General features: G+C 40.4%; 2 protein-coding genes across 2 annotated transcripts; both read right to left on the bottom strand.

The window, feature by feature from the left end:
• Positions 1-320: 320 nt before the first annotated feature.
• LOC104164743 (solute carrier family 2, facilitated glucose transporter member 11-like) lies at positions 321-10,795 on the bottom strand. The gene is made up of 12 exons (XM_009704176.1): positions 10,772-10,795; positions 9,101-9,199; positions 8,083-8,243; positions 7,337-7,461; positions 5,682-5,811; positions 5,388-5,536; positions 4,591-4,778; positions 3,416-3,526; positions 3,238-3,339; positions 2,080-2,155; positions 1,010-1,137; positions 321-690 (listed from the first exon to the last, which is right to left on the bottom strand). Exons 1-12 carry the CDS (start codon positions 10,793-10,795, stop codon positions 484-486), a joined length of 1,500 nt encoding a protein of 499 aa, XP_009702478.1. The 3' UTR covers positions 321-483.
• A 7,434-nt stretch (positions 10,796-18,229) lies between these two features.
• On the bottom strand, positions 18,230-27,390 carry LOC104164742 (solute carrier family 2, facilitated glucose transporter member 11-like). The gene is made up of 12 exons (XM_009704175.1): positions 27,334-27,390; positions 26,288-26,386; positions 25,531-25,691; positions 24,503-24,627; positions 24,023-24,152; positions 23,255-23,403; positions 22,696-22,883; positions 21,522-21,632; positions 20,866-20,967; positions 19,868-19,943; positions 18,773-18,900; positions 18,230-18,436 (listed from the first exon to the last, which is right to left on the bottom strand). Exons 1-12 carry the CDS (start codon positions 27,355-27,357, stop codon positions 18,230-18,232), a joined length of 1,500 nt encoding a protein of 499 aa, XP_009702477.1. The 5' UTR covers positions 27,358-27,390.
• Positions 27,391-27,614: the final 224 nt, after the last annotated feature.

Genomic DNA, 27,614 nt, shown 5'->3' with positions numbered 1-27,614 from the left:
AAAGACTTTCTCTCCTATTCCACTGAATTTTTTCTTTAATCTGTTATGGATTGAACCCTAGCCAGAGAGAGCAAGCCAAGAACTTCACTATTCCCATTTCAGGGTTGTACAAACACACTCAGAAATCATAGAGAGAGAGATCACAGATCTTCCCTTTCTCTGTGGTCAGCAGAGTGTTTATAAATTCTACGTGTAGTTTCAGTGTGTATTAGTTGCTCTGTTAAGAAGAGATTTGCACATCAGCAAGTTAAGCCAAAATGCTCACGGTTCACATGAGTCTATCCTGTTAATATCAGCCATCGACGCTTTTCTAAGCTGCCCAGAGTGGAGTGCTTGAGAAAGATGCTGGTTTGGCAAAATGGGAACCTTGTAAGTGACAGATAGGAAAGCTGACAGTCCATTTGGACCGACTTGCTAGTCAGAAAACAACAAATGTCTTTTTTGTCTTCCTTTTAAGAAAGCCTGACTCCCTCTAACAGCTGGTCAAAGCCTGGTGCAGAAGGTGTCATCCTCTGTGACATGATTTGGAGTTGTTGGAATACGCTTCTTTTTAAAGTTTAGCTTATTGAATTCTTCTGTGATTTCCACGATTGATTTCCCTTTTGTTTCTGGAAGGAACAGGTGGATAATTATCCCTGAAGTGAAAAGTACCCCCATAAATATGAGGAAGCAGAAGTGCTGGAGTCTTTCCTGCAGGAAAGAGCAAAGTGAGAAAGTGAGCAAGATGAGCATATCTTTTCTTTTGTCACTTTCTTGGCACAGTTTTTGTATTTGGGTCCCAAAGTACTTTGAATTTGATAAGGAGTTCTTTGCATTTTGACCTTTGACAAATATTTCAGTTTGAATAGGCAAATCAGGGCCCTTCAGTTGCAAAAGTGGACTTGGGGGGGCAAGTGCCAAGACCACTCTAGACTGATGTAGCATTGTCATGTCCTGCTGCTCTTCTTCCTGCTCCCATGGCCCCCTCGAGCTTAGCACCCCTGGGGAGTGTCCCGGGGGAGGCACTCACCACAATGAACGGGAAGGTTGTTCCGATCACAAAGACGCCCAGCCAGCTGAGAACTGTGCCGATCACAAAGGCAGGTGGTCTGCATGAGAGCTTGAAAATTTCAGTCCTAACGGAAACTGTGGCACCAGCTGAAAGGAAAGAAGAATAAGAATTATTACTTGTTGATGTCTTTTGTTTGAACATTTGGATTGAGTGTTACTATTACACAGCCAGCAAATAGATGCTACTATCATGGACTAGCATTCAAAACACTTGAGTATGTCGCTCTTTTTTAGAAAAGAAAATGTTTGTGGCATCTTATAACCTGCTAGACATCAGTTTATTAAAATGGTAAAATACTAAATAAATTTATTGAGGGAGATTCAAGAATTCAGTAGTTAACACTTGAGAAAGTCTGACATCTTCTCATGAAAGAAGCTGTGTAAGGATGGAATAGCAAATGTTATTACTAACAAGAATTCCCAGCATGATACTGGTAGATCACCAATGAGTGATCTTCCCAGATGCACTTCGGTGGCATTGCAGTTATGTTTTGAAGTCACAGGACTTCGACAGCTTTGAGTTAGGAAAATAATTCAACCCTGCCCTATGGGAAGGCAAACACTTTAAAAATGAATAGGCTTTTAACATTTTTTTTTAAAGAGGAGCAGGTAGTATACGCTAGGAAAAGAATTACTCCAAAGTAGGTCTTCTGCACTGCTGTCTATGTGGATAAGATGTAACATTATACAACAGTGAATTTAAAAGCATGCTTGCTTTTGTTTTTCTCTTTCTTTTCTCTTAGTATTTTTTAAAAAAATCTTTTACCCATCTGCTTTTGCTCTATTTTTTCTGTATTTTTCCAGTGAGTACTTTTTGCTGTGTTCTTTTCCTCTTGTTAGCAAAACCCAGACCTGATGGCATTGAAGTTTATGGCCAATGATTGGACCCATAGTGTTTAAAAGACTACAAGATTAGGTTAGATGAATTTACTTATGATAAATATTATGCAATATTATGCAGTATTTTCCTAGGTATATTAATAAGCTCACATGACTGAATTCCTTTATTTCTTTTGAATGAATACTTACCTGGCCCAACTCCAAAGACAGCTACAAACAAGATAATCAGACAAAGGCTGCAGTATGGCATCCAGAAATACCAATCCTGGGGAAAAAAAAACCATAACAAACTCCTGGGTGAAATCTGTTAATAATCATAGGTGAAAAATTATGCTTGTTTTCCAATACTGTCACCTGTCACTTTTCACCAGAAAAAATATCCAGTGTGTAGGAACTGGCAGAGAAATGTGAATGCTTTTTCTTGTGGATGGAGCAGAGAAGCAGGTTTGCTAATGTAGAGCAGCTGTCAAGCTTGGAAACCTTCAATTAAAGGAAGTCTGAATAGTGCTTTTCTACCCTGTCCTCCTTCCTTCTTGACCCTGTGGTGCTTCCCCCAACCCTTAGAGATATGGGAAGGCCAAATCATATCTTTCTTCACTTTTGTTAAGTGATAGGTTCAATAACTGAAAAGGAACTTTCCTAGATCTGAGTCAAGAAGATAGAAGACTCAATGCTTTCGGAAAAAAGATGTCTCTGTTTGACATCCTTCATGACTGAAACAAAAATGGAAGTCTGCTGCCACCTTGCTTCGAGGATAATTTTACAGTGATATCTACAGAGAAGCTCTTGGATGAACATTGGTAACCCAGGAGACTTCTGAAGAAGCTACAGCAGTAACACAGTGTTATAGAGGTGAACTGGTCTCCAGCCTGTGAACAGATATGTGCATTCCCAGGATCTTCTGCAGCAAAGTTAAATTTCAAATTGACTGATGCAAAGAATCTGGGTTTTTGTTGTTACTTGTTAAAAATTGCCTGAATAGAAAGGATCATTTTCCTAGGACTGTCTTTTGATCTATGCTGGCCAGTGTTCGATGCTTGCAGTATGATGAAATAAAAGATTAGTGCTAGTCTGCCAGTGTTTTATGTGCTTCTTGCTGAGCTCATGGGACCACGTTGAAAGGAAGGTGGAAGTACAAGAGAGTACATGCTGAGAGAGGGGTTAATCCTATGTATAGATAAGCTTGATCTTTAGGATATTCCCCTCCCAGAGGGTCAGTTGTTAACACAGAAGTTATTTTGGCACTTCTAAGACTCACTTTCCTTTCTCAGTAGCATGGTCCTGCCTGTAAGCAGAGGTTAGAAATACAATGGATAGAGAAATTTGCCATGAGAAGAGTTTCCTTACCTGTAGGGAGAGAGTCATGGTGATAGCAGCTAGCAGTGAACCCATGATGCAATAGCCTCCTCTGAGGAGCACTTTCCTGCCCAGTCGCTCGATGATGGAGCTCTGAAGGACAGAAATCACATTGGTATCAGTGCCAGAAGAGCAAATTGTGACCCATTCCCATAGTAATGTGACTTACACAGACTACTGTAGCTACGAGTTCAGAGAGTCCAAAAGAGAGTGTCATATAGGAGATCATTCTTTCGTCAAAGCCGGCTGCCTGGAGGACTTCAAAAGTATAAAAATAAATCTGGAAAAAAACCCATAAAACAGTAAGAGAAGAAAATAATTGATCTCTTACCCATACCTGTTGACATTGCCCTAGGCAGGAACTGCTAACCAAGGAGCATGCAGCTCAGCTTTGGAGCGAGCTAGAATTCTGCGCTCCTTTTGGTAGTATTCACTTTGTTGGCACACAAAAACATTATAAAATGTAATTAATTAATTAATTAGATAAAAGATAAAATGCTGGGATAAAAGGACTTCCAGCTACTGCAATGTAATTAGGTTTGCAGAGTCCTGATTTAGGTGCTTTCAGAAACAGCCAGGTATATCGTCTCTTCTGGAGCCCTACAAATATTGTAGGATATTCTCAAGAAAGAAAAGCATGGGTTATGGAGTTGTGAGGGGGTAAAACAAGCATCTTTTCTTTTCAAGTACCTCTGCTACTGTTTGGAGATATTCTGAGATGATAAAGATTCCAGTTTAAGCTGTGTTAGACTCAGCTGTGCATTTCCTTTACAGATGTTGCTGCATCGTGGTATTAGAGGTAGAAGAATCATGCAGGCAATTGCAAAGCTGTGGCTTCAAAATAATCTCAGAAAAGTGCTGCTATGAGGAAGAGGGGGACAACTGCTGAAGCTGCCAGAACAGTGAGCATGTTCGTTGATTAGCTTTAAAGGTAGAGTGAGCATACTGCCATCCTAACATCTGAGGATGCTAAGAGCCGGGGGGCAAAGAGCAGCAGTTGCAGGGAGCAGTAACATAAAATTACACTGCAGATTTTGTCAATATAGGGTGGGCTTATTTGTAAGAGTGGGTTCTGGACCCTTGTAGTGGCTTCCGAAAATGGCTGTTAAATAAGCCTAACTACTGAGGAAGGTAACTCCAGCAGGGACCAAGAGCTGGGCTGAGGGATGTCACATGAAAAGCCCAGGCAAGCTTTGTAGGCTTTTGCTGCCCTGTAGGAGGGCTGGCAGACAGCAAGTTGTGGGCTGAGAAGCCTGAGAAAAATAGGAGCTCCTGGGAGCCACAGTGTCTCCTTTAAGGTTGTCAAGAAGTGTTTTGAGACTTTAAGGGGGAAATACACTCAACTGCATTGATGCCACATAGCTGAACTGTGGCGGTCAGAATAACTATCATGTACAGCTGCCAACGGAAAGCTGGTTCTTTCATTAGCTCCAGGACACTCAAGATCTTGGTGTTTTTCATTGTTGCCTTCTCTTTCATGATGTCATCAATCTCTGCTTGGTGATGGCCTTCACCCCAAAGCTGCCTTATGGCTGTGGAGGAGAAGGAGAGCGAGACCTGCCATGTTAATTCATCACTGTTGTTTGTTGTCAAAGGAGTTTGTTGAAGAGGTGATGCAAGTGTCTGGCAGCACAGCACGCACAGGCTGTGGTTGTGGTGTGAGGCAGAGATGTGCTATAGGGTATTCCAGAGCCCTGGTCCCCTCCTGCACAGAGGGACCTGTTGTGACAAAAGGGCCTATGGGGGTGCACAATGACTCCCTCCGTGCCCTTGGGTCCATTTTTCTTGCTTCCTCCTTCTCTCAGGGTATGACCAGAGCTAAGGAGTGCCCTGTGGAGCCCTGCAGTCTAAACAGCCATTTATAATTTCTCATTTCTCATTTATCATTTATCATCAGACTGACAGTGCAGGTGATGTCAGCTGAATACAAAAGGTTTTGTAATACAGAGCTGTAGAGAGAAGTAGTTTCATGTTCTATGTGGGGACTACAACAAAAATATACTTAGTAGGTATTCACAGAGTCATCTTGGAAATGAGCAGGGAGAAACTTTATCTTGATTATTTTTTTCATATGGGGAGAGCAAGCATCACAAAACAACTGAAAGTTAAGTGAGGAACAGGAACCTGGAGCCCTCAGTTACCTTTTTTGCAGCCTTCCAGGTCTCCTTTATGCATGAGGAGATATGGTGGGGACTCAGGGAAGAAGGGCAGAGTGACCAGCTGGACCAGTGCTGGAAGTCCACAGGAGGCCATCAGCATGGGCCACAGGGACTGGCTGCCCAGCAGCTCCCTGGCAGGGATAAAATGTGTGTGTAGAATAAAAGTTCATTGCATTGATTTTGAGGGGAGAAAGGAATGGATGGAAAAGTAGTGGAAGAAGCAAAAGGTAGAAGGGATGCAGAAATTAATCAGGTGGGAAATCAATTGTATTATACCTTTGTCCTGAAATTTGCCCTACGGCTTTTCCCAGTGACCAAAAGAAAGAGGAAGTAGAGTTTGCAAATCCACGTAGCTTCCTAGGGGAAATTTCTCCAACGTATTGATGATGTAGAGGAACACAAAGACCTTGAGGTGAGGAAAGAATTAAGGGAGAGAAGAAAGAAGACATCTATAACCATTGGAAATGAAATTGCATGTAAATAATTAAGCATTACAGATTATATCTGCCTCATGCAGCAGATTGTTTCTCATACCACAACCCACATACGAGAGTTTTCAGTACTAGATTTTCTAAACCTTTCTACAAAAGTATTTGGTCCATCTTGCATAGTGCAGTTTCCTGATCTTAAGAAATGTACAGTTTTCCCTTTGGGGTGTAAGTGCGGCCTCATCATAGTATCTCTTGTGAGCCTTAGCATATTTTAAAGGACATGGAGTATGCAAGTGCTGAATAACTAAAGGCCCTGTAGTAATATTTAGTACGCTTGTAGTTAACCCACATAATCTCAACCTGTTCTGACATAATGCTATAGAAAAGCTGTATGGTAGATCCGTAGCAGATTACTAAAATATACAGTGCTATATTCAATGTTGATTTGTACATGATTTAGGGGGAGACACAAGTGTTTCTTTTCCACTATCCAGCAATAATTTTGATGATCTCGGGCAGAGCTGATGTTTCCAGCTATATGTGAATTACTCAATAACTCAGACATGCTGAAAACTGCTCTGGGAACAAGGTTTTTTTCCTGATACGGTGGTCACAGCCCCTTTTATCTGCTTTGAAAGCAACATGTTCTTCTCTTGGCTTTATGTGATGGCAAAGCAAAGCAGATATTGAATCTCTTTAACAAAAATTAGATCTTTGTGTGAGGCATGATATGGGTTCTAGTCCTTAGCAGGGCCCCTCTGGGTGAGTAGTTCTCAAAATACAACTGTAGCTCTTCAATACAACTGTATGTCAGAGAAGTAATGTACAAAATCTGGTTATTTGAAAAATAGACATTAATTTTTAATGAAATAAGTTAAAATAGGCATCCCTGTGAATATCCAAACTGAATGGAAAAGCAACTTTTTGTGTAGGAGACAAATACAAGGCATACTGATACCAGCACAGGATGTTTTCGCTGCGTGTGGTCTACCTTCCAGGAGCGATTTTGCTTGATTATGCCCAGCTTTTTGTACTAACCCCAAGGATTTACTGCTTTGAAGCAGGTTGAATACCCTTGTAGAACATTCTTGAAATATGTTCAGAGTCAAAATTAAATGGCTATGGCCTTGAATAGCCTGGTTCTCTAGAGCCTTATGAGAATACTAGCTTTAAACTATATACCATATAATTTCCAGTACTGTTAACCAAAATTAAGATAATGTTATACATATTTTCCATGAGAAAAAAACATTGTTTCATATTGCATCAAAACATTCCTGACAGCTCTGAATATTTATTCACTTGGCAAACCTGAATTTCATTTGGTATCAGTGAAATTAGTAGTAATTATGCTCTTTATTGCTAGGTGTTATAGAAGATCTTCTGATAAGAGATCACTGACTTTAATATTTTGTTTTCTTAGTGGAGGGTTATTATTTACTTTGAATAAAGATATAAAATTTTGGGAGAGGCTGCTGAGCTGTGGGAGAAATCATTTACCTGCACTTATTCCACACATGAAGCGTCCAATTAGAATCATCTCAAAGGACTGGGCTATTTTACTGCAGCCCATGATAGATGCTGCCACTATCATGAGCAGATTGTTGCATAAGAGACATTTCTTTCTGTAAGTGCAAGAAAGTAAAAAGAATTTTTGTAAATCAGAAGGGAAATGGCATTTAAGCTTCTGGCATGTAGGATGTCTTGGGTGAAATTGTCTTTCTAGTTTTGTGAAATTATACATATCTGGTCCAGGACACAATAAGCCCTTCCACACTATTGGCACTGGATACTCTGGACTCACAGTGTGCCTTGGCACATGGCTAGACCTGGGAGTTTGGGAACACTTCTGGGTTTTGTAGCAGAGAAAAGTCTTAAAGCTTTTCTGCCCTTGAAAATCCGTCACGAAACACATTGATGTAGCACTTAGGAGCATCTCAATGCTGCTATATTTTGAGTAGCACTTCCAAGAAACCCATTCTATCTTCAGCCAGGGGGCTGCCTTTCCTCCTTGTCGAGACTAACCCAACCTGAGTAACTGGGTCTGGTGTGACAGCCTGGCAGCACAGTGGATTAGCCCGTGCCACAGGACAAGGGCAAGAAGCAGCAAAATCTGTTGACACCACTGCTAAGCTGGCTGCATTACAGCCATGACTAAGCCTAAAAGTCTGTCTTATGTTTAAAACCTCAACTGTCATTTCCTTAAGCTAAGATTCAATTGACAAATTATCTTTAAACATACATACTTGCCATACTTGACAGTCAAGTATCTACTTCCTGAAGAACCCAAGAGACCTCCTATACCAAAGACAGACACGGTGATAGACCATAGGAACAAGAGGTTATCCTGATGGATGGGGTAGCCATATCGCTCCAGCCAAGTTTCATTAATGAAAGCCTTAACATGCTGAGATAAAAAAAGAATTTTCATTAACAGTAACTGTGACTCCAGTGCATATATTTTATTACATTTAGAACATAATTTTTTTGCTTCAGCTAAAGTCACTATTTCACATAGACTCTAAAAGTGTGCATTAGCTAATAGACATAGTGTAATAGAGCATGCTGTGTTCATTTTGCCATTAAAAGGAGTTAATTCTTTGGGTTTTTGTCCTTGAAATCTGAGGAATTGAGGCACAGACTTGTACTGAAGAATAGTGTGAACAGCCCTGTAAAGCTCTGCAAAGGGATTATGGGTTTTCTGTCACATACATGCCAATAATGCCAGGTTACACAGCACGTATTCAGTGCAGTTCCTAAATACTTTCTCTCTCAGAATGTAGTGCTCTGAAGCCTGAAAATAACACTTTTCCCGTAAGGTGATCTCTGCAAAATAATGTCTTCCCTCTAGTCCCCAGTGTCCTGAATGGAAGTTTTACCTGTGATCAGTGGAGAGAAGCAGACATTTTCCTAGAGCATGGTTCACCTGACTTGTTCTATTTGTCTGTGAAGATGGGTAACTATAAAAGTATCAGATGAAACCACTGAAGTAGGCACATGTGGGTTTACAGGGGAGACAGATGCCACCCCAGTCAGTATGTGTTTTCTGAGGAACAGTTCTGTAAACAACAACTTGCAGATCTCTCTCTTTTCTTCTATTTTCAATACTTTGACATGTTCTGCTTTACACAGTAGCTTAGCAGTGGGAATGAATCGTGAGAGTACTGATTAAACCCTCACTGACTGCCAGAGAGGAGCATCCTCAAGCAGCGATGTAGACTCAGTGCTGCCATTAACCAGTGTGCCATGTGCGTCTTTGCCTACCTGAGACATGTAGGTGATTGTAGAAATTTGAAAGCCAATTTGGAATGTTCCACCGATCCCCAGGACAGTGATCATTTGAAAGAGCCCCTGGTACTGTACCTGCAGAGGTAGAACAAAAACTTCTTAAGCTTGTAGCCACATCAAGCTGTTTATGCAATGTGTCTTTCATTCTCCAGAAACATCTCACTTGTTCAAACGATTTGCAGGTAGGAATGTTCCCTCTGCGTGCCCTGGTGTGAGGTGTACATCCTCCCATGATTTCCCTACCTCCAACTCCACAAAATGCAGCCTTTAGCTATGGAAACCATTACATCTCCTTCACCTCCTCAATCATTAGTCAATAGAGCAGCAAGCTGAAGGTCATTCCACACTCCAGGGCTAATACAGGTGAAGGTGGTTTTGGGGAGGCAAGTCTTATTTTCCTCTCTGCTGTCTGGACAGAGGCCAGGCTACCTGCAGCTCAGACCTGTGCCCACAGTAGTGACCAGGCCATCTGTACCCAGACCTTTCCTATCTTATCTGAGAGAACAGCTGCTGTGCTAGATAGCTTTCAGGCCTTTGAGTAGCAGTGACCGATCCCTCAACTCCACTTTTGTGGTAAAGCCTCCTGAAATCGCCCACAGCAACAAAAAAATTTTTAAAAGAAGTCTGAAATGGGGAAAAAAAGCCCAGATTGGTGTTGCTTGTAACATGTTTTTCCACTCAGGTTCTTGTCAGTGCATCAGCCCTTGGAAATCCATGGGGTTTTACCTACATGGACAGGAGGGAACAGCAAGGAAAGGTTTTGGGACAGAAGTTCCTTTCTGCAGTGGTTCTGCCTAAGCTGTGCTGTAGGAGGAAAGTGTTTTTTCTAGCTTTTATTACCATCATCAGTTCTGAACTCTTGCCCCACCTGCCTGTCTCAAGCAGCATGGTCATCTTAATCTTTTGGGAACTTTGAGAACAGGCATCCACTTCGAATTTTTTTTCTGGTTGATTACAGATCTGAAAATACACAACCAGCACTGCTCTTAGGTTTACTCTACAGCAGCCTTTGCAGCAGGACATAGTGAATATGCTGTGAATGAATGAAAAATCAATAGCCCTTCAGACATGCCCTGCCATATTCGTCTTTCCTGGACAAGAGGTTAAGTGCCCAGCAGGAGATGAGAGCTCTTTCTCAAAGAGGCTTTGTCCTAGTCGGAGGTGCCTCACTGATGTGTGAGGCAGCAATTCCAGGTTCAAGACTCAGCCATAGCCAAGATATAAATGCTGCAGGCTCCCACAAACATCCCTGTCAAGATGCCACAGCTGCTGACATCCAGTCCTGTTCCCTGCCTTTCAAAACCTCTGCCTGCCATCCCTTGCACTAAATAATTGGTGATATATTTAACAAAACTCTTTTTTCAGCAGGTAAGCAAAGCAAATTATGTTTGAAGGTAAGCAAATATTTTCCAGTAAATTAAAACATTTAAGAAATGTTAATATATTGATAAAAATATGACAAAGATGGATGGCAGAGCATATGAAGTGCAAACATCTGTACTACCTCAAAATGGTGGGCAGAATCGCTTCCAAGATGCTTTTAGTGAATAGGAGCCTTGTTTTTACTGAGATACTGATTTTGTTTTCTTTGAAACACTAGCAGCATACAAAAATGTCACAGATGTAAATACCCCACCAAGTACTTACCAGGTCTGATAGGAAGCCGGCCATCTCTGGCTAGGGGCTGGTTGTCCAGTGTGTGATGTGTCTTTGTCATCACAGGCTTCTGTGTCTCTGTCTCCTGCCTGCTGGTATGGCAGTGGGCATTTGGCTTCAGAGACCAGAGTTAAATTTTTACTGTTTCGTCTTCACTCACTTATATTTACCTAAGTTAACATTGCTGGATTAAACATTTCCGGAAATAATTGCATCTAGTCCAGTCCACAGGGGGAAAGTTTCAAAGCAGAGGAAGTTTGCACTTGAAGGGGTAGCAAGCACTTCGGAAAGGGAAAGGAGAACGGTTCAGGCAAAAAAATCTCAACAGTTTTCCAGGAACAGTAAAACACTTCTATGCTACAAACTGACGAGTGTATTTGCTATAATCTGCACAAAGCAAAAAGCAGCTGGTATAAGGTTTAGGTACTGTTATTTATTATTAAGTAAAGTATACGATAATGTGTTTCAGATTCATCAGTATAGTAAATATGGTTTATTAGATGTAAACCAAGCAAATTTCAAAGCCTAATTCTGCTGTTCTGGCTTTATGTATCACTTAGACTGTACTGAGGAAGGGTATTTTTTGTCTGGTGTTTATGGGGATGTTTGTTGGCCAGGTGTGGTGAAAAGGCAATGAGAGATACTGGGCCCTGGCAGAGGCTTTTGGAATAGAGCGTCTAGTCCTGAAGGCTCTGCTTGAAACAGCCAGTAACTAAGACCCACTTCCTCATGACAGTAATCAAAAAAGGTAAATATTCCCTAATGAGTTGGGATGGGACAACTGGGATCTTAATCCCTCAGGTTTCATCTTTGACACTGAACAACTCCAAAATCAGTGTTGCAGCCACTGAAAAGTCATCTTAGGTTCCCAGAAGCTCCTCTCTTGTGAGGTGAAGCTCAAACTGTAGCTCTACATGGCTTCTGCTAGAGACGACACTTGGAAGAAAGAGGTTTGCCTGGGGCTTTCGTGGGTGGTTAATGTCCTGTGCTGTTCCTGTTTTCAAAATCTTCTGCTTGCTCTTACTCATGCCAGGGGACTTCTTTCCCCCACCTCCAAGGCTTGGGGTGGGGGCACATGGGGGAATGGGGTTGTACTGAAGCCCTCAGTAAATGCCCAAGCTCACCCTCGGGATTTGTACTTTCAGTTCATAAAACACAGAATGCAATTATTTACAGAGGGGTTTACTGCAAATACTGTGAGCCTAAAGAAATCAGAAAAAATACATGTTAATAATAAAACCTTGGTTACTTGTGTAATTCCAACTATTGCCTATATAACTGCATAGCAAATGCTGTTTATTCTGGCTTGCAATACCATTTAGAATGATTCAGCATTTTTCTAAGTATTTTCTCTTGAACACCAACAATTGTAACGTTTTGATTGTACAAAAATGCAAGTTGCATAGCTATTGACTGTTGTGTATTGTTTCAAAATGTTAATGTTTCCTTTTTATTACATATTTTTTCTCAAATTATATCAAAGTGTAGGGGGAGTTATGTCACAAGGATTCCACACTCCTTGAAAATAATTACTGAGTATCTCAAAGAGCAGCACATTCTACTAGCTCACAGTGAAATTTCTCTTACATTTGGGGGGATTTCTGGTGATTCTGAGCTGCACACACATGACTGTGTAGCATGGTACTGTTTCAGCTTATCAGCAGTTTTAGGAGGTTTTTATCCTAGGAGTTTACCTCTTGGTTTTTGTCAAGTCAATGGAACCGACCATTTCTGTTAAAACTATGAAAGTTGTGCATGGTTTCATGTTTAATGAATTATTACAGAGTTAAGGAGATCTTTTAATTGGTTCTGTATAAAACTGTAAGAAATGCTTGCTGTGAAATGGACAAACACATGGAACTCACTTTTATGAGGTGTGTCATATAAATTTGTCTAAAGAGCTGAAAGCTGGGCTTGGTTCTAAGCCAACTTGATCTGCACTATATTGCTCATTGTGGATGACTGAAGCCATCTGCAGTTTAATTTCACACCGAGAAGAACTCAGTGGTTTCTTCTAGGTTTGATTTGAGACTGGGTTTGTTACAATCCAAAGCTCAAAATGAAATTCTGAATAGCAAAATCACAGAGACTGGAACTAAAGAAGATATTTAGGTATAAAACATTTCCTAAGTGAAATCTGTAAGTTTAGCATAGCACGTATTTTATGTTATGATGACTTATTGATTATTGATGGGTCTCAGGTTTTTAAGGTGATATGAGAGTGACTTTCATTCATGAAGATTCCACTTGTGTCTATGAAGGAATATTCATATCTTTTCCAATAATAGAAAACAAATAATTTGCCTTTGTTTTGTTTTGCAGTCTGCAAGCATGAAGGGCCTTTTTGACCTTACCTAATATATGGTCCTTCTGCTGACCAGCTAAAAGCTAGTGTAGGTGATACGTTCCTCAAGAGAGGTATTTCCTGTAGAGGAATGAGGTCTCTTCCTAAAATGTAAAGCGCCAAATTCTTTGGTTATTTCCATAACCAAGTTCCCCTTTGTCTCTGGAAGGAAGAGGTAGATGAAAATGCCTGGGCTGATGAGAATCCCAGTAAAGATAAGAAAACAGAAAGAGACGAGGTTTTCCTGGAAATAAACCAGAGAAAGTTTTTGGATTTTGGGGTTGTTTTGCTTCTCCTTTTACAGCACTTTGAACGTGATGACAAAATAATGACAATGAAGGCAAAGTTTCACTTTGTAGCTGTCTACATCCAGCTTGTTTTGTTGCTGTGACATGAAATGCGCCAGTCTTTAGGTGTGAAACAGCAATGAGAATAAAATAGTTTAAAATTTCTTCTTGCCTGAAAGGAGAACGACACTGTGAGGACAGACAGTGCCAAGGCCATGAAAGCATAGTCCTTCCACAGCAGTGTCTTCCTGCCAAACTGCTCAATGGTGAAGGTCTGGAAGGGCAGGAAAAGCACTCACTTCACTCTACGCACAGCTAAAGCCTGAGTAACGCGCTGATACAGTGCACCTCACACAGAGCAGGGTGGGAAGGAACACACAGAAACCAACTCCTAGTGATACGTACAGAATAAGGCCTTCTTCAAACCCAGCTGTGCGCAGCACCTCAAAAGTGCAAAAATAGACCTAGAAAACACAGCGGAAGAAAAACTTGCATTGGAAACAATGGATTGCATGTGTGATATCACCTCTAATATCAGGACTGGTAAGCAAGCAAATGGAGTACATTTCTACCAGTGACCTGTGCTTCTTGCTGATTGTTGAGAAAATGCTTCTTTTCAAGAATGGGTTAGAAATAGTAAGTGTCTTTTTAAAAGCCTTTTACATGCTTTTAACAGAAAAAAACTGTTGTCATTTTAATATCAGTCCTGGTCATTGTCTAATGCAAGTCAGCTGTGGTCCAGAAAACCAAGATGTACACCTATCATCATCATTTAGTGTTGGTCCTACAGAAGTGAAAATAGAGGTGTGTTAATGATGGGTGAATTTCCTGAGGAAGATGAGGGAATTCACGGGAAGCTTTTTCCTTTCTCTTTTCACTATCGCTACAGCTATTCTAGCCCCACTATGTCCAGGCAGGCCCAAGAAGAGAGACAAAAATATGGGATGAGAAGGCTTTAGCAGGCAGAAGCTTGAAGAGGCTGTGCTCTGTCTTCTAGCCAGTTTTATTAGCTCTGATGACAACAACAACAGCATCAGCTACCAAAGCCATAATATTTACAGAACATAACTTCCTTTGAACAGATGCAAGCATAACCCTGACACACTAATGGTGATGCCACTGCTTGTATTCGGTTCTGTTGGATGCCAGCTGCAGCCTCATAACAGTGATTTTGGCCCTGATGCATGGGCTTGTACTGAAATAAGTAAGACTGGATGGCACCTAAATTTCCCACTTCTTCTTGAAGGTGTCAGTCACAGCAATGACACTGAAGCAGTAGTACAAAGAGGAGAAAGCTAAAAGAAAAAAGCCTAACTTACTCGTTTTATTTCTGCTTTTCAGTAAAAGATAGGCAGGGTGGGTAGTCAAAATAATTTGAGATGTTGCTTGCAGAAATATAAGAAACAGAGGCCTTGGCATGGGGTTAAAACAACACATGAACATTAATATTGCCAGGTTAATCATATACTGTCTGGTTTATCAGTAACTGCAAGAGATACAGCAATAGTAAGCATTTGGGAGAACAGGCCTCGTGAGGTTTGGTACATTGGATTTGTGCAGCCTGGAAAGGTTGAGACGGAAAGGTTCCTTAAGCCATGAAGTAGTGAAGGTGCCCAGCAAGAATCCCCGTGAAGGACTGACTTCTTGCAGGAGACACTGGAGCTATATCAGAGTCAGCATGGCTGGACTTCATAAAAGAGGGACAGAGGGATTCAAGGCTCATGCTTTTAAACCTGACATGGTGCTGTGTGACAAGGATGAACGGTCCCTCTGCAATGTTCCAGCTATGCTTCTGCTGAGGCTGATTCCTGCAAAAGGACTGGCAAAGACAAAGTGACGCTGACCAAGATTAGAAGAGAAAATTCTCTCTTCTGTACGTGCAGAAAGGTTGGGAGTCCTGAAAAGAAGATACAAAAAAGACAAAGAGGAGAGTAAAATCAGAGAGAAGGAACTGGCAAATGAAAGTGGAAGTTCCCACAGCAGAATACACTATCGATCTGGTACAGTGTCAATAGTGAAGACTGATCCTAACATGTATTTTTCCATATGTCTATTTAATTAGCTACTCCATGGCTTTAATGTCTGTTCAGTGCAGTTCAGAAGTACTACCACTTGCAATTGCACCTCATTGTGAAATCTGTGCAAAGTGGGAAAAGAACAGCATGGAAGAAGAAAAATGTTATATACATGTTCCATTTGGTCTCATGCTGTCCTTATTTTCAAACAGGTGACTCGGGCATTAGAAATTCCCCTTTACAACATTGTTAGGGAAGCTGCAAGCTGTATAGAAGCCCTGCCACAGAGGGGATGGGAGAAGAGGGCATGGTGGCAAAAAGAAGCATAAGATTTCATCCTGGATGCAGGCAGCACCTTGTTAGTCTTTTTCGAATCAATGAAGTGTTGGGCCACAGGAGCTGTTGATATGAGAACACCAGTGACATGTTTAGATCTTGTGTTCACAGCCTTGCACAAAATAAGATCCTATCTCACAGTTGTTAGTATATGAACCTTAATTAACACTATACAGTTGTCAAAACGCCAATATAGTCTCTGATCTCTCTATTTCCCTGCTGATCACATGGCTCTTCCTACAGTACCTTGGAAGTGCCTGCCTTCAACCTGAACTATGGGCACAATCATTGGCAGTTCTTTGCACTGATAACGTAGCATGTTGATTCATTAAAGGGCTTTGTGTTTGCATGCATGTGTATTTTCATGTAGAACTACAAGGACATGCCGTATCTGTACAGATTTGTTGGAAAGAATTTGTAGTAAATTGATGAGGTAATTTATGCAGTTTGCTGACAAGATGAGATAGCTCCCAGTAGGCTGTCTGCTATTTCAGTTGCGGTAGCCAAATTACCTCATTTAAAATTGCCTTACATGACATGAAAGTTAATTCTGTGTCTTTTGATTTTTATTTTAAATGTTAGCTCCAATTTTTACCATAACAAAATTAGAAGGATTATCCACTGTCCATCCTATTATTTTGAAAATCATTTGGTACATATGTATTATATTTTCTTTAGGAATGGTAATTGTAACAGACAACCTCTCAATTCTTCTGAAAGCTTAATATTAACAGATGATGCTGCCAGCTGTAGTACTCACCACTTCTGAAAGGAGCTTGTCCATCTTATATGGAAAGGGTGGCTGATCCCAAGCAGACAGAACTCTGTTAGACTGAGGAAGTCTTTTCTCTCATGCCTTTTCTGCACCTTCTACTTAAGTAACTATCTGACTCTGAGACTGAGGTTAATGTTTACTTGGTATGATTTCTGTTCATTGATGTTTTTTGCAGCAATTGGACAGCACTTAGAATGGATAGATTAAATATTTCAATGACTCAACATGAGAGGTCCCTCTTAATGGGAACATTTTGTAGCATGAGTGCTCTGTATTTTGATACAGGGAATGAAATCAGGTCAAATATAAAATCTAACTCAGGTTTCACTTGCTGGAACACACACTGGCACTTTAATATCAGAGATTCTTCTGTGGCTATTCCTTTAGAAGTAGCAAGCACATTATTTGAAAATTTTAAATAGAAAAATCCCTAAAACTCAACACTGATTCAGTGCTCCAGCACAGTGATAATCAATATGAATGGTTAAACTGCAGAAAAATAGGACTTACGGTCCTACTAAACAGGAGACCTGGTATACCATTTGTAACAGTGACAGAAAATGGAAAAATAATTGATCGTCCTGTACGAAGGTAGAAGAGTTTAGGGAGGGATTAAATGCTGCAATGGTCAGCAGGATTAACAGGTCTTGAATAGCAGCAGTACATGGGTGCTCTGGAGCATAGCAGTGGTGAAGTGTAGTATTGTATGCATACTGTTGTTTGTAGTATGAGTGCAGTGTGTCCTAGGCCAGTACACAGCTAGCAGACATTGGCTATCACAGCTTCTGCTTTTTTTTGTGAGCAGTTAATTATCTATTAAATGAGCTGAATTTTCAAAGTGTCTACTCTCTCAGTACTCTCTTAAATTGTCTTACTCCCTGCCTCATGCCAGGGCTCTGCTCCTCTAGCTCTCAGCACTGCCTGTATGTTTTGTTAATCCTTGTGCCATCCACGAGGTACCCAGAATAAGTCTGAGAGCACTGCTTGCACTACAAAAATTTCCTCCAGATTTCACTGCAACTGATATGCATGGAGAGTGCAGTCAGTTTGCTCCAGAGGATGCAGGTGAGAGTTCTTCTGTACCAAATACCCAGGGATTAGGGATGATTCACTGACAGTCATTACAGAGATAATCAGGACATACAATTACTTGATGTCAGCTCAAAAAATAGAACAAAATTGGGTTGTCTTTGTTATTCTACCTGGATTTTTTCATATGCAGTGTTCATGATCAATACTAGGTCCTTTACAGTGTGATATCATAAAGAGATGACATCAAAATTGTCTGAGAGAACTATATTTATGTTTCATCCTCTCTTCATCCTGCTTAATCCTGAGCAGAGCTTTCTTACAAAGTAACAAACATAGAGACAAATCCTGCTTCTTTAAAATGACAGCAAAGGAGAAAGACTTGAAATAAAATCGATGTGTTGGCCTGAAAATGTTTTCCATGTGCCGGTTCTGAGAAGTGTCTGTAGTTCCTAATTCCTTCCTGCTACAGAGCTGTTCCATTGTCTCTGACCATGAAAACCAAAGATTTATATTAAAGAGGACTACTTGGACTAATGACAAGCTATCTGTGTATTACTTTATGGATTACATTTTATTGAGAAAAGTCCATGTTAAGGTTTAGCTTTCAGTTCGATTTTGAGATAGGGCTTTTTGTCAGTGGAAGTTGCTTATGGTGGTCTATCAGAGCTTGGTGCAGAATGTCTTTTCTTCAGTAGCATTCTTCTCCACAGTCTGATGACGTTTCTTCTTAAATTGGCATGTTTTGAATTCTTCTGTGATTTCAGAGGTTGACTTCCCTTTTGTTTCTGGGAGAAACAGGTAGATGAGAACTGCTGAAATGACCAGGACAGCAATAAAGATGAGGAAGCAAAAAGGACCAAGAAGCATCTGGAGATAAAAACAGAATAACATGAGTGATTTCCCTGACAACACTTGCCCTTATAGATTCTTGAAGATTGTTGATTTGTCCCTGTGAAATGAGGAATAAGTTGATTTTACAAAAGGAATATTTATTTATCTTTTCAATCTATTCTTGAGGCAGCAGATGATGTCTGAAGTCTAGGGAAGTGTTTTACATAAATGACCTCCATATGCCAGTAGCAATAGGGGATTCACAGCTTTGATCATCTACAAGGCATTTCATCCTACTCCCTGTCCCAACCACCCTAGAAAAACAGTTTAAATTGATAGAGTCAAAGAGAAGATTTGAATCAAATTACATACGACAGCAAAGGGGAAAATCATTCCGGTGAAAGTGAGGCCTAGCCAAATGACAATTCCACCAAGTACAAAAGCAGAGGACCTTGTTGAGAGGGTGAAGATTTCATTCATGACAGATGCAACGGCTCCAGCTGAGGAAAAAACATAAAAAAGCAATAGAAACATTGTTGTAGTTAAGTATTTTCCTTGAAGTGAATGAACTGATGTCACTGGTCAAACACAGCCCTACTAAGTTAGGCTACTGTGAGATCACCTAAATTTGGGCAGCATAGTCCAAATTTATCTGAATTCTATCTGAATTCCCCTACAGACTTCTTTTGTGGTCCATGGACACCCCTGAAGTGCAGTTTCTATCCACCTAAGAGGTTTCAAATATGGAGATGAAATGCCCCAGTGGCCTATTTCTTTCGATTGCCCAGAGGAGACACCTGGGTTCTGCTACTGTGGGTTTTCAAGGCCTTCATGGTCCTCATATACAGCCCTTACAATAATAAAGACTAACATTTGAATTTGGAGACTGTAATAACTAAAAGTAATGTTTAGTCAGGGAACTTTCAGAGTAAATACTGTTCATAGGTAAGTGAGGTCCTAATAGAGAGCTTTAAGTTTGGTTCTGGTGTTACCGTTGTAGACAATTCAGAGCGATATTAAGAGAGGATAAGAAAGGACACGACAATGCTAAGATACAGACTATGCATGCTATCAGGTATCATTCTTTAATAGAGTAGGATTTTACAGATGATTTGAGAAAACTCCGATATTTTAGAAGAGGCTACCTCTGCCCTTAGGCAAAGACAGAGATGAACCAGCTGAGCCTTTGTGCACTGAACAGCATTCACACCCTCCAAAACAAGTCTTAGTGAATTGATTAACAAGTATTTTTTTGACTTGAATGTAATCCAGCAAGAGGAAACAGGGTCCTGAAAATCTGAATAATTTCAAATAATTTGAAAATTATTCCCCCAATTTCAGTCCAAACTAAGCTGTTGATTTTCGAAGATATATTCACACAGTCTAGTTCTACTGCCATACATTCATGGCCTGTGCTTACCTACACGGTCCAAGGTTTCCTGTTGTTGCTTTTATTGTGGTACTCACCTGGTCCTATTCCATAAGCAATGATAAATAAAAAGATGAGAGTAACACTGCAGTAACGCATCCAGAGGAACTGATCCTAGAAAAAGGTGAAAGGAGAGAAGAGGATGAAAATTAACTTTATAGCTGTAGCATGGCTGATCCAAACATATAGGAGAAGTAATATTTATAAAAAAGCCCATCACACTGAGCTCTGTAATAGATGTCACTAGAACTACTTACTTTCTGTACTAAATACAGTGGAAGGCCAAAAGTAGCCTGCAGTGTGATATCTACAGAGGTGAGCTGAGCTGCACCCTGCTCTGAAAAACAAGTAACAAATTCCAAGCTAATTATAGCATGGGGAAAACTGTTACTGATTTAACTTAATCATCTTACTGAATTAGACAACTTCAGAGAAATGTTTCAATCGCTTGTGAACCCGAAGGTATCTGTGAAACAGAAAGAAGCTGAAAGTTTATGGGCTGAGACCAAGATTGCAATGCAGTGCGAAACACTGTAACTCCTGAAGCCGTTACACCGAGTCCTCACTACTTTCCACCATCCCGGCTGGAAGTAGCTAGAGAGCTGCACTAGGTAGCTCGATCACTTGTATCAAGGGTGGAAACTGGTGGTTGTTGGAAGGGTCAGTACATACTGCTTCTGCTGCAGGAGGCATGGGATAGCCATGGGAAAGGTGACAGCAAGGATGCTCATCTAGCAATTTAAAGGACAGCAGAACAAGACACAAGTGACGTTTGGAGAGGTCAGGCAGGCAGAGAGCTGCAGGAAAGCTATGCCAGGCCAATGGTTTTACAAAATGTTTTTCACTGACTGTTCAAAAGCCTGATTAAAAAAGATGAACTGCAAGGCAGGACAAAAAAAGCCTTGCAGAGGGGCTGTGAGTTTGTATTCAGAAGATATTCTGACCTGCTATTTTGGACACGAAAGCTAAGGCTGACTATCTGCCACCCTGCATAAAGAATTCTGATGCAGGTCCACTCCCAGAGGCATTTGCTTACGCTGAGTAGAAGGCTTGTTTCAAGCAACGCCAGTATCAGTGCCATCATCAAATAACCACCCCACAGGAGTATCCGGCGTCCAAAATGATCAATAATGGAGCTCTGAAGAGTAGAAAAGAGTTCCATATCACTGGAAGCATGGCAAAATCCAGCTGTCAGCCATCCAACAAATCAAGCATTCTTCTTGAGTTCTTTTTACTTTAGAGAACACAAATCTTACTGGTACCAAGTTTGTTATTTTATTGAATTTCTTCTAGTCTCTCTAAATCTATGAATTACCATTACTGCCCAGCATTGTATCTACTTTTTCATAAACACTGTAATCAATGGAAGCATGTTACAACTCCATTTGAATATATAGATCTACACAAATGTATGGAAATAAGTATACATATTTATGTTGGAATGACATTTCATTTCTATCTGTATGAATAAGAGAGGGATTTTTAAAAGAAATTACGGAGAATGAAGATGGGAAGAAAGATGTAAAAGGTGGGGCAAAATTTGGAGCGGATGGTAACAATCACTTCACAGATTTATGCAGTACCACAGAAAAATTATTTAGTTCATAAGGAGAAGATTCATTTTCTTTGAGGAAGAATAGACTCCACTCACAGGTACTTTAACTCTTAAAACCCCAGAAAGGTCTGACTTACACAGAAGATGATAGAGATGAGCTCAGAGATCGCAACTCCTAGAGATACATATGGGATCATGCTTTCCTGCAGGTTGGCTGTCTGAAAAATTTCTGAGGTGTAAAAGGTGATCTGGGAAATAAGAAACATTTTCACAATTAAGCATAATCAATAGATGTGATATGTGCTTATCCAGCATCACTTAGAACTAGATTTGTCATGGCTGCAAAAGCAGCAGTATATTATTTGGGCTTAGTGGAAGTGACATACCTGCTTGAGATGTGAAAAATCAAAAGTTAATGGAGATGAAGAAAAGGGATTTGAAAGTCCAGGAAAAAAAAAAAAGGGTTGAAAGGAGCATACTGCCTGTAAGACATGGGAAGAAGTTGTTGTTTTGGCAAAGAGGAAAAGGAAAGGGACAAGACAAGAAGCGAAGAAAAAGAAAAGCAGATCTCAGTCTTACCAAACCGTACGTTATCATACAAACAGTTGATTCTGTTGCCCTTTTCCAGTTGCTAAGCAGAAGTTGCTCATCTGCAACACCCCTGATGGACTGTGCACCATTTCCCTGTCAGCAGAGTGCAGAGGTGCCCCCTCTGCCCACATTGCTGGTGACTGTGGTGAACAAGCTCCAGCAGAGTGCACAGGCTTAAGCAAGGCTTATGGAGAGAGACCCATAGGCAAATCATAAAAATGACTACCAGGAGAATGACTATTAGCTTGGGCTGTATTGGGCTCAGACATCTTTATGTGGAAACAACTGAAAGGAAATTATTTAATGGATAAATCTCCTTTATCAAATGGAATGAAAATTGGATGGCAATAGCTGGCCATCTGCTACTGCAGAAGTCAAAGACAGCGGAGCTGGAAGTCTAGATAAATAGATCTCTGGGTTGTAGCAAGTCTTAGGGTATTTATAACCCTTTCTCCTACAGAGTCTTTGGTAATACCACCAGGGAAATGAATGCAACAGTGCCCTTGCAGGAACTTATGCTGAGTTGGATCTCTTGTAATCCCTTTTGAGAATCTCCCTTAAAGACATGAAGAATGCTAGTGATGATATCACAGATCTTCACAGGCAGTGTACTCTGTGTGAGGAGGAATAATGTGGGTCTAGAGGAAAGAGACAAGTTGGAATTGTGGCACTTTGGTTACTTAATAGTAGATCTAAGCATGGAAATAGGGTATACTCAACTGCACTCAGGCCACAGAGCTGTAGACTCAGTAAAAGGAGGAGCATGGTACTCAGCTGCGGATACACGGATGGTTCTTTCAGCACCTCTAGGACATTCATGATTTTGGTGCCTTTTGTTACAGCCTTTTCCTTCATCATGTCATCAAATTCTGTGTGATAATTCCCTTCTCCCCAGAGTTGCTTCATGGCTACAGAAGAGACAGAATGAAGTATACTCCTTCATCATCTGATCCACTCAGAATTCTGTGTTTTTCATCTTTTAATGACATTAAACATTTGCAGTTCAGCCCATGCTTTGATTCATCAGTCACTGAGCAAAGAACTAGAACATCGCTTACTGGAACATGCTGAGACTTCCCCGGAAAATAGCTTTCAACTTGCTGTAGTATTTAGGGGTACATCTTAAATATTTTTGATGACTCTGCTTAGTCTGGAGGACTTTAATTATGTAATTATCAAGAAATTGTAGTTGGCTAATAGAAAAGTTGATTCCCTCTGTTAGCTTCACTTTCCTGGGAGTTATGGTTTAACAAATTAAGGATCTAAAGGTTTATTTTACCTTTCAAGCAACCAGCCTTGTCTCCTTTCTGCAGCAAGAGATAGGGAGGGGACTCAGGAAAGAATGGCAAAAAGAGCAGTTGAATCAATGCCACCAACCCAGAGAAGGACAATAGCACATTCCACATGTCTTCAGTTCCTAAGAGATCTCTATGAAAGCACATTAGAGTGTATTTATAGTCCAGTACAATTACAGTCCATAACTAGTTTGGTATCTTCTAGATCCTAGACTAGCTAAAGAGACGCAATATACATACAGACCTTGAAAAGATAAATTGAAATAGAAGATGTTTAGGCTAGGGAAAGGAAAATAGACTAATACTTTATTTTTACTGCAAGACTGAGATTTTTCTTGTATTTTGAATATTTTCTAAAGATCAGTGGAGTTTGAATATTCCCAGAACAGCCCTCTGAACCAATACTGCAATTCTGCATGAGGTTGTCAAGAAATTAGCAGAGATTTCAGGTCTCAAAAGTTTACTAAGAGTGTTTACATACAATCTTTTCTTATTAACTTTAGCAGAGAGACTGCACCTCCAGAGATGGATTCATCCTTTCTCAAGAGAAGGGCCTTTCTCTCCCCAGTGAATGACATGGAAATCTCAGTGACTGGTAGGGGGTAGATGCATCCTTTTTGACAGCTATTGTTAAGTGAAGTAAAACCCCACCCTTAGTGTATGTCTGTTTCTAGGACTAGGAGAACAACACTTCCCTGCTGTACAGAAGACACATAAATAGAAAATAGGATGAGAAGGAGTAGCACAAGTACCGTAATCCAAGAATTCTTGCTACAGCTTTTCCTAGTGCAAGAAACACAGAGGAAGTCACATTTACAAATCCACGCAACTTCTTAGGCGAGATCTCTCCAGCATACTGAACATGGGCATTGATATTGATTCCTAAAGTGAAGAAGACACGAGAGAACTAAAGCTAAAGAAAGCAAGAGAGATGGTCCCTTTTCATTTCACCTTCAACTAAAGGTAGCTCTCTCCTCTCTCTTCTGAACTGTTTGCTATGTATCCTCCACAACAATAGACTGAAAATGTACCTTTTACTTTAAACAAGATGTTTAGCTAATCCATCAGATCTCTCTCTCAACAAGACCTCTTGAAGGCAAAGGACAGCTCATCTTACCTTTTCCCAATCTGTTCCACTGGGGTTACTGTGCATGGCCAGGTACTCCCAGCAGGAAGATTTCTGTATCCACCCCAAAGAAGTCACATTAACATGGAGTAGTGGGGAGTCCTACCAGCACTGATGCCCTCGAGGAAGCGCCCGATCAGGATCATCTCAAAAGACTTGGCTCTCCTACTGAAGCCAGTATGCAGTGTGGCTATTATTAGGACTACATCGTTAAACAGCAGACATTTCTTCCTGCAACAGCAAACAACACGTGGGTATGATCCATATTTTACTTTTTCATCTTTGACTAATGTCTGCCTGTTCTCCTCTGGGCTTACAGACCAAGCCATGGCCATGTTTAAATCCACTGCTTATAGAACAACCGTATCTGATTATGAAAAGGCATGATGTCTTTGCAGGGGAGTGGAAAGGGAGAAGCTAGATTCCTCTTTTCCATACTAACACTATGTAAGCACACCATGAGGCCGAAGGAAATTCCTGCAGGATAAATACTGCTAAGAAACAGTCTTTTTAACTTCTTTCCTGTGGGCGAGGGTCCCATCTTAAACACTGCACATGTCCTCGGAACAAGGCAAATCCAGCTTCACTGAGAACTTGCTTCACTACCCATGTCACGCTAGAGAGTTCTGGCTTTGTCCTGTATGGCCACCCTCAAAGAGAGGGTTCTGAATGGGGCCTGAGGGACTTCTGCTTGTCTTTGATGAAACTCTAATTATTCTTACAGGGGAATGAACCTGCACAATTTTTTTAAAGGCTGTAACCAATTAAAACAAAACAAAACAAAACAATCTTTGGCCTGCAGAATATCTATCCCCTTCTGCACTACTGAAATGTTGTTGGGCTCCCAAGGGCATTATTGTCCAATAAAGAAAATTCAGAGATTTATTTTTTACTGAAATTTCAGCAAAAATACAGGAATTGTATGACACCAAAAACTGTGACAAGGGAATCAGAAATAGTTACATATTCTTGTCTCTCGAATGTATTTAGGTGTAGTTATACATGCTGAGGAGAGTAAATTCCGCACCAGAAGGGGGCAGTGAGAATCCTGACATCCATTATATTCAGTGAATAATATTTAATTTCTTCCCTTGTTGCAGCCCTGATTAGCGAGCGGTTCGGAAATATACTTACTTTCCATATTTTGCAGTCAGGTACCCACTACACAGACACCCTATCATTCCACCTACACAGTACATAGACACGATGAAGGACCACAATAATGTGAGTGTCTCCTGATGCAGCACAGAACCGTATCGCTCCAGCCAAGTTTCGTTGATAAACTTCTGAATGTACTGGGACAGAAAAAGAGATTTTCATTCCCCTGAGGCACTGATCACAATAGTACTTAAAAAAATAGAGTAATAGTCATTAGTAAAACCAGGCCTATGGGACACTTGTTTGCAAATTAGGACTGATATTTCCTCTCATACAGCCTCATAGCGTAAGAGAATCTTTCAAACATTAATTATACTCTTTAGTCTGTTGAATCCTGGCTCTCCTACACCAAAATATTGAGACCTTTTATTGATTCTAGTGAAGTGCAAATGCTCTTGTTGCAGGTAGCGGATATAAAGAGAAAAGGGCTGAACTGAAGGTTGAGACTCAATCAGCTAGTTTGTAATCTTTTTTATCCGTGGCATAATCTTTAAGGAGGGTGTTTCAATATGTTGTTTCTACACAGTTCTGTGGGAAGTTGTCTTTGGAGCACAGCTCCTAACAATCATGCAAACTCATTTTGTCTTTTGACAGTGGACAGTATGGCATTGTAAAGAGCTGGGAATAAACTCACATAGCAACACTTGACAGATTTTTTAGAGCATGTTCAAAGTTTAAGGCCTAGTCCCATGAAGAGCAATTACAGATGTGATTTTATGAAGGGTTTGCTTACCGGAGAAGTATAATTGATCACAGACATTTGAAAACCACATAGGTGGGTTCCACCAATTCCTAGCACCATAATCATTAGCAATAGCTTCCGGTATTGAACCTGCCAAAGATGATGAAACACATCCTAAGTTCCTGATAACAGCATGGCTTTCAGACCATGAGATAATTTATGAGATCTTATATCTTCATATTTCTATGATTAAGAAGCCTTTAAAATGCAAAAATTAATTTTGAATTTTTTCAATAGTCAAGCAAAATTGCTGGGAAATTATTAAGACGCAAATCTGCACATTCCTTTATGTTCCTCTCCTGGTTATTAGCAGCCTGAAAAGATGCAGTCTCTAATTCTGTTAGTTCTGCTAGCCACAGAAATAAAAAAAAAAATCATAAAAGCCTTGTTCAGATAGTTTGTGTTTGCTTTTGTGCTAGTAAGAAGCTATAGCTTTCTTGAATCCCTTTTTTCCTTCAACTTTGCCTCTTCAGAGACATTGTTCACAAGTTTCCAGAGATTAATCAAGTCTGTCCTCTTAAAACTTATTTTTTTTATATTTCACTTTTATTATCCCCGTACAAAACTGCATTTTTAGAGCCCCTACTTGAATGGCTCCAATTTGAAATGCTGTGTTTCCATGATGTACACTGAATTTTAGAGCACTCGTCACAAACACATACGCTTTCGGGCATTTAGTCAGGTCACACTCTAAACAGATGAGTATCCTCAAATACCCTTGAGAGTGCAGGGCAGTGGAGTGGAAGGGTTTTTTCTGTTTTGTCTTTTTCATTGCTACAATTTTCTTTGTCTTCCTCAAAATGCCTATTCTTTCTTGGTTTCCTAGGTCCTCTCTTAAACATCTCACACTTTTGTATTTCTAATATATTTTCTGGAGATGCTGTGTAGTCAGTCTTATTGCTGAATCAGTGTTGTCCCAAGCATGTGCTCTGTTGCTCATTTTTGTTACAAGGAAGACTGATTCCCTTTGCTGTAATATTTAAAGATCATGCTGCTGTTAGTGACTAGGGCTAGAAGGCAAGAAGTTGGATACTCACCAAGTCTGAGAGGGAACCAGCCATTTCCCCTTGAAAATCTGCCTGCTCTGAGAGCCCTTGTCAAGTCTGTCAGAGGAGAGAGATGTTTTCTGCTCTTAGATTGTAAGAAGTTGGGATCATAGCACAGAAGTTAAATTCTAACTATGTGGATTTTAGTGAATTGTGTCCTCCTCCAACACTGGTCAGGGCCTCTTCTTGCTGGTTTAATTATTCTAAGACCCAGATATGCCAAGCTGATTACAACATCGGTAAATGTTTGTCCTTCTTGTAATGGGAGCGCT

The sequence above is a fragment of the Cariama cristata genome, unplaced genomic scaffold, assembly GCF_000690535.1.
Source record: "Cariama cristata isolate BGI_N322 unplaced genomic scaffold, ASM69053v1 scaffold267, whole genome shotgun sequence".
Taxonomy (NCBI): domain Eukaryota; kingdom Metazoa; phylum Chordata; class Aves; order Cariamiformes; family Cariamidae; genus Cariama; species Cariama cristata.
Note: the sequence above shows the minus strand (reverse complement) of the source record. Positions and strands in the feature narration are given on the sequence as shown.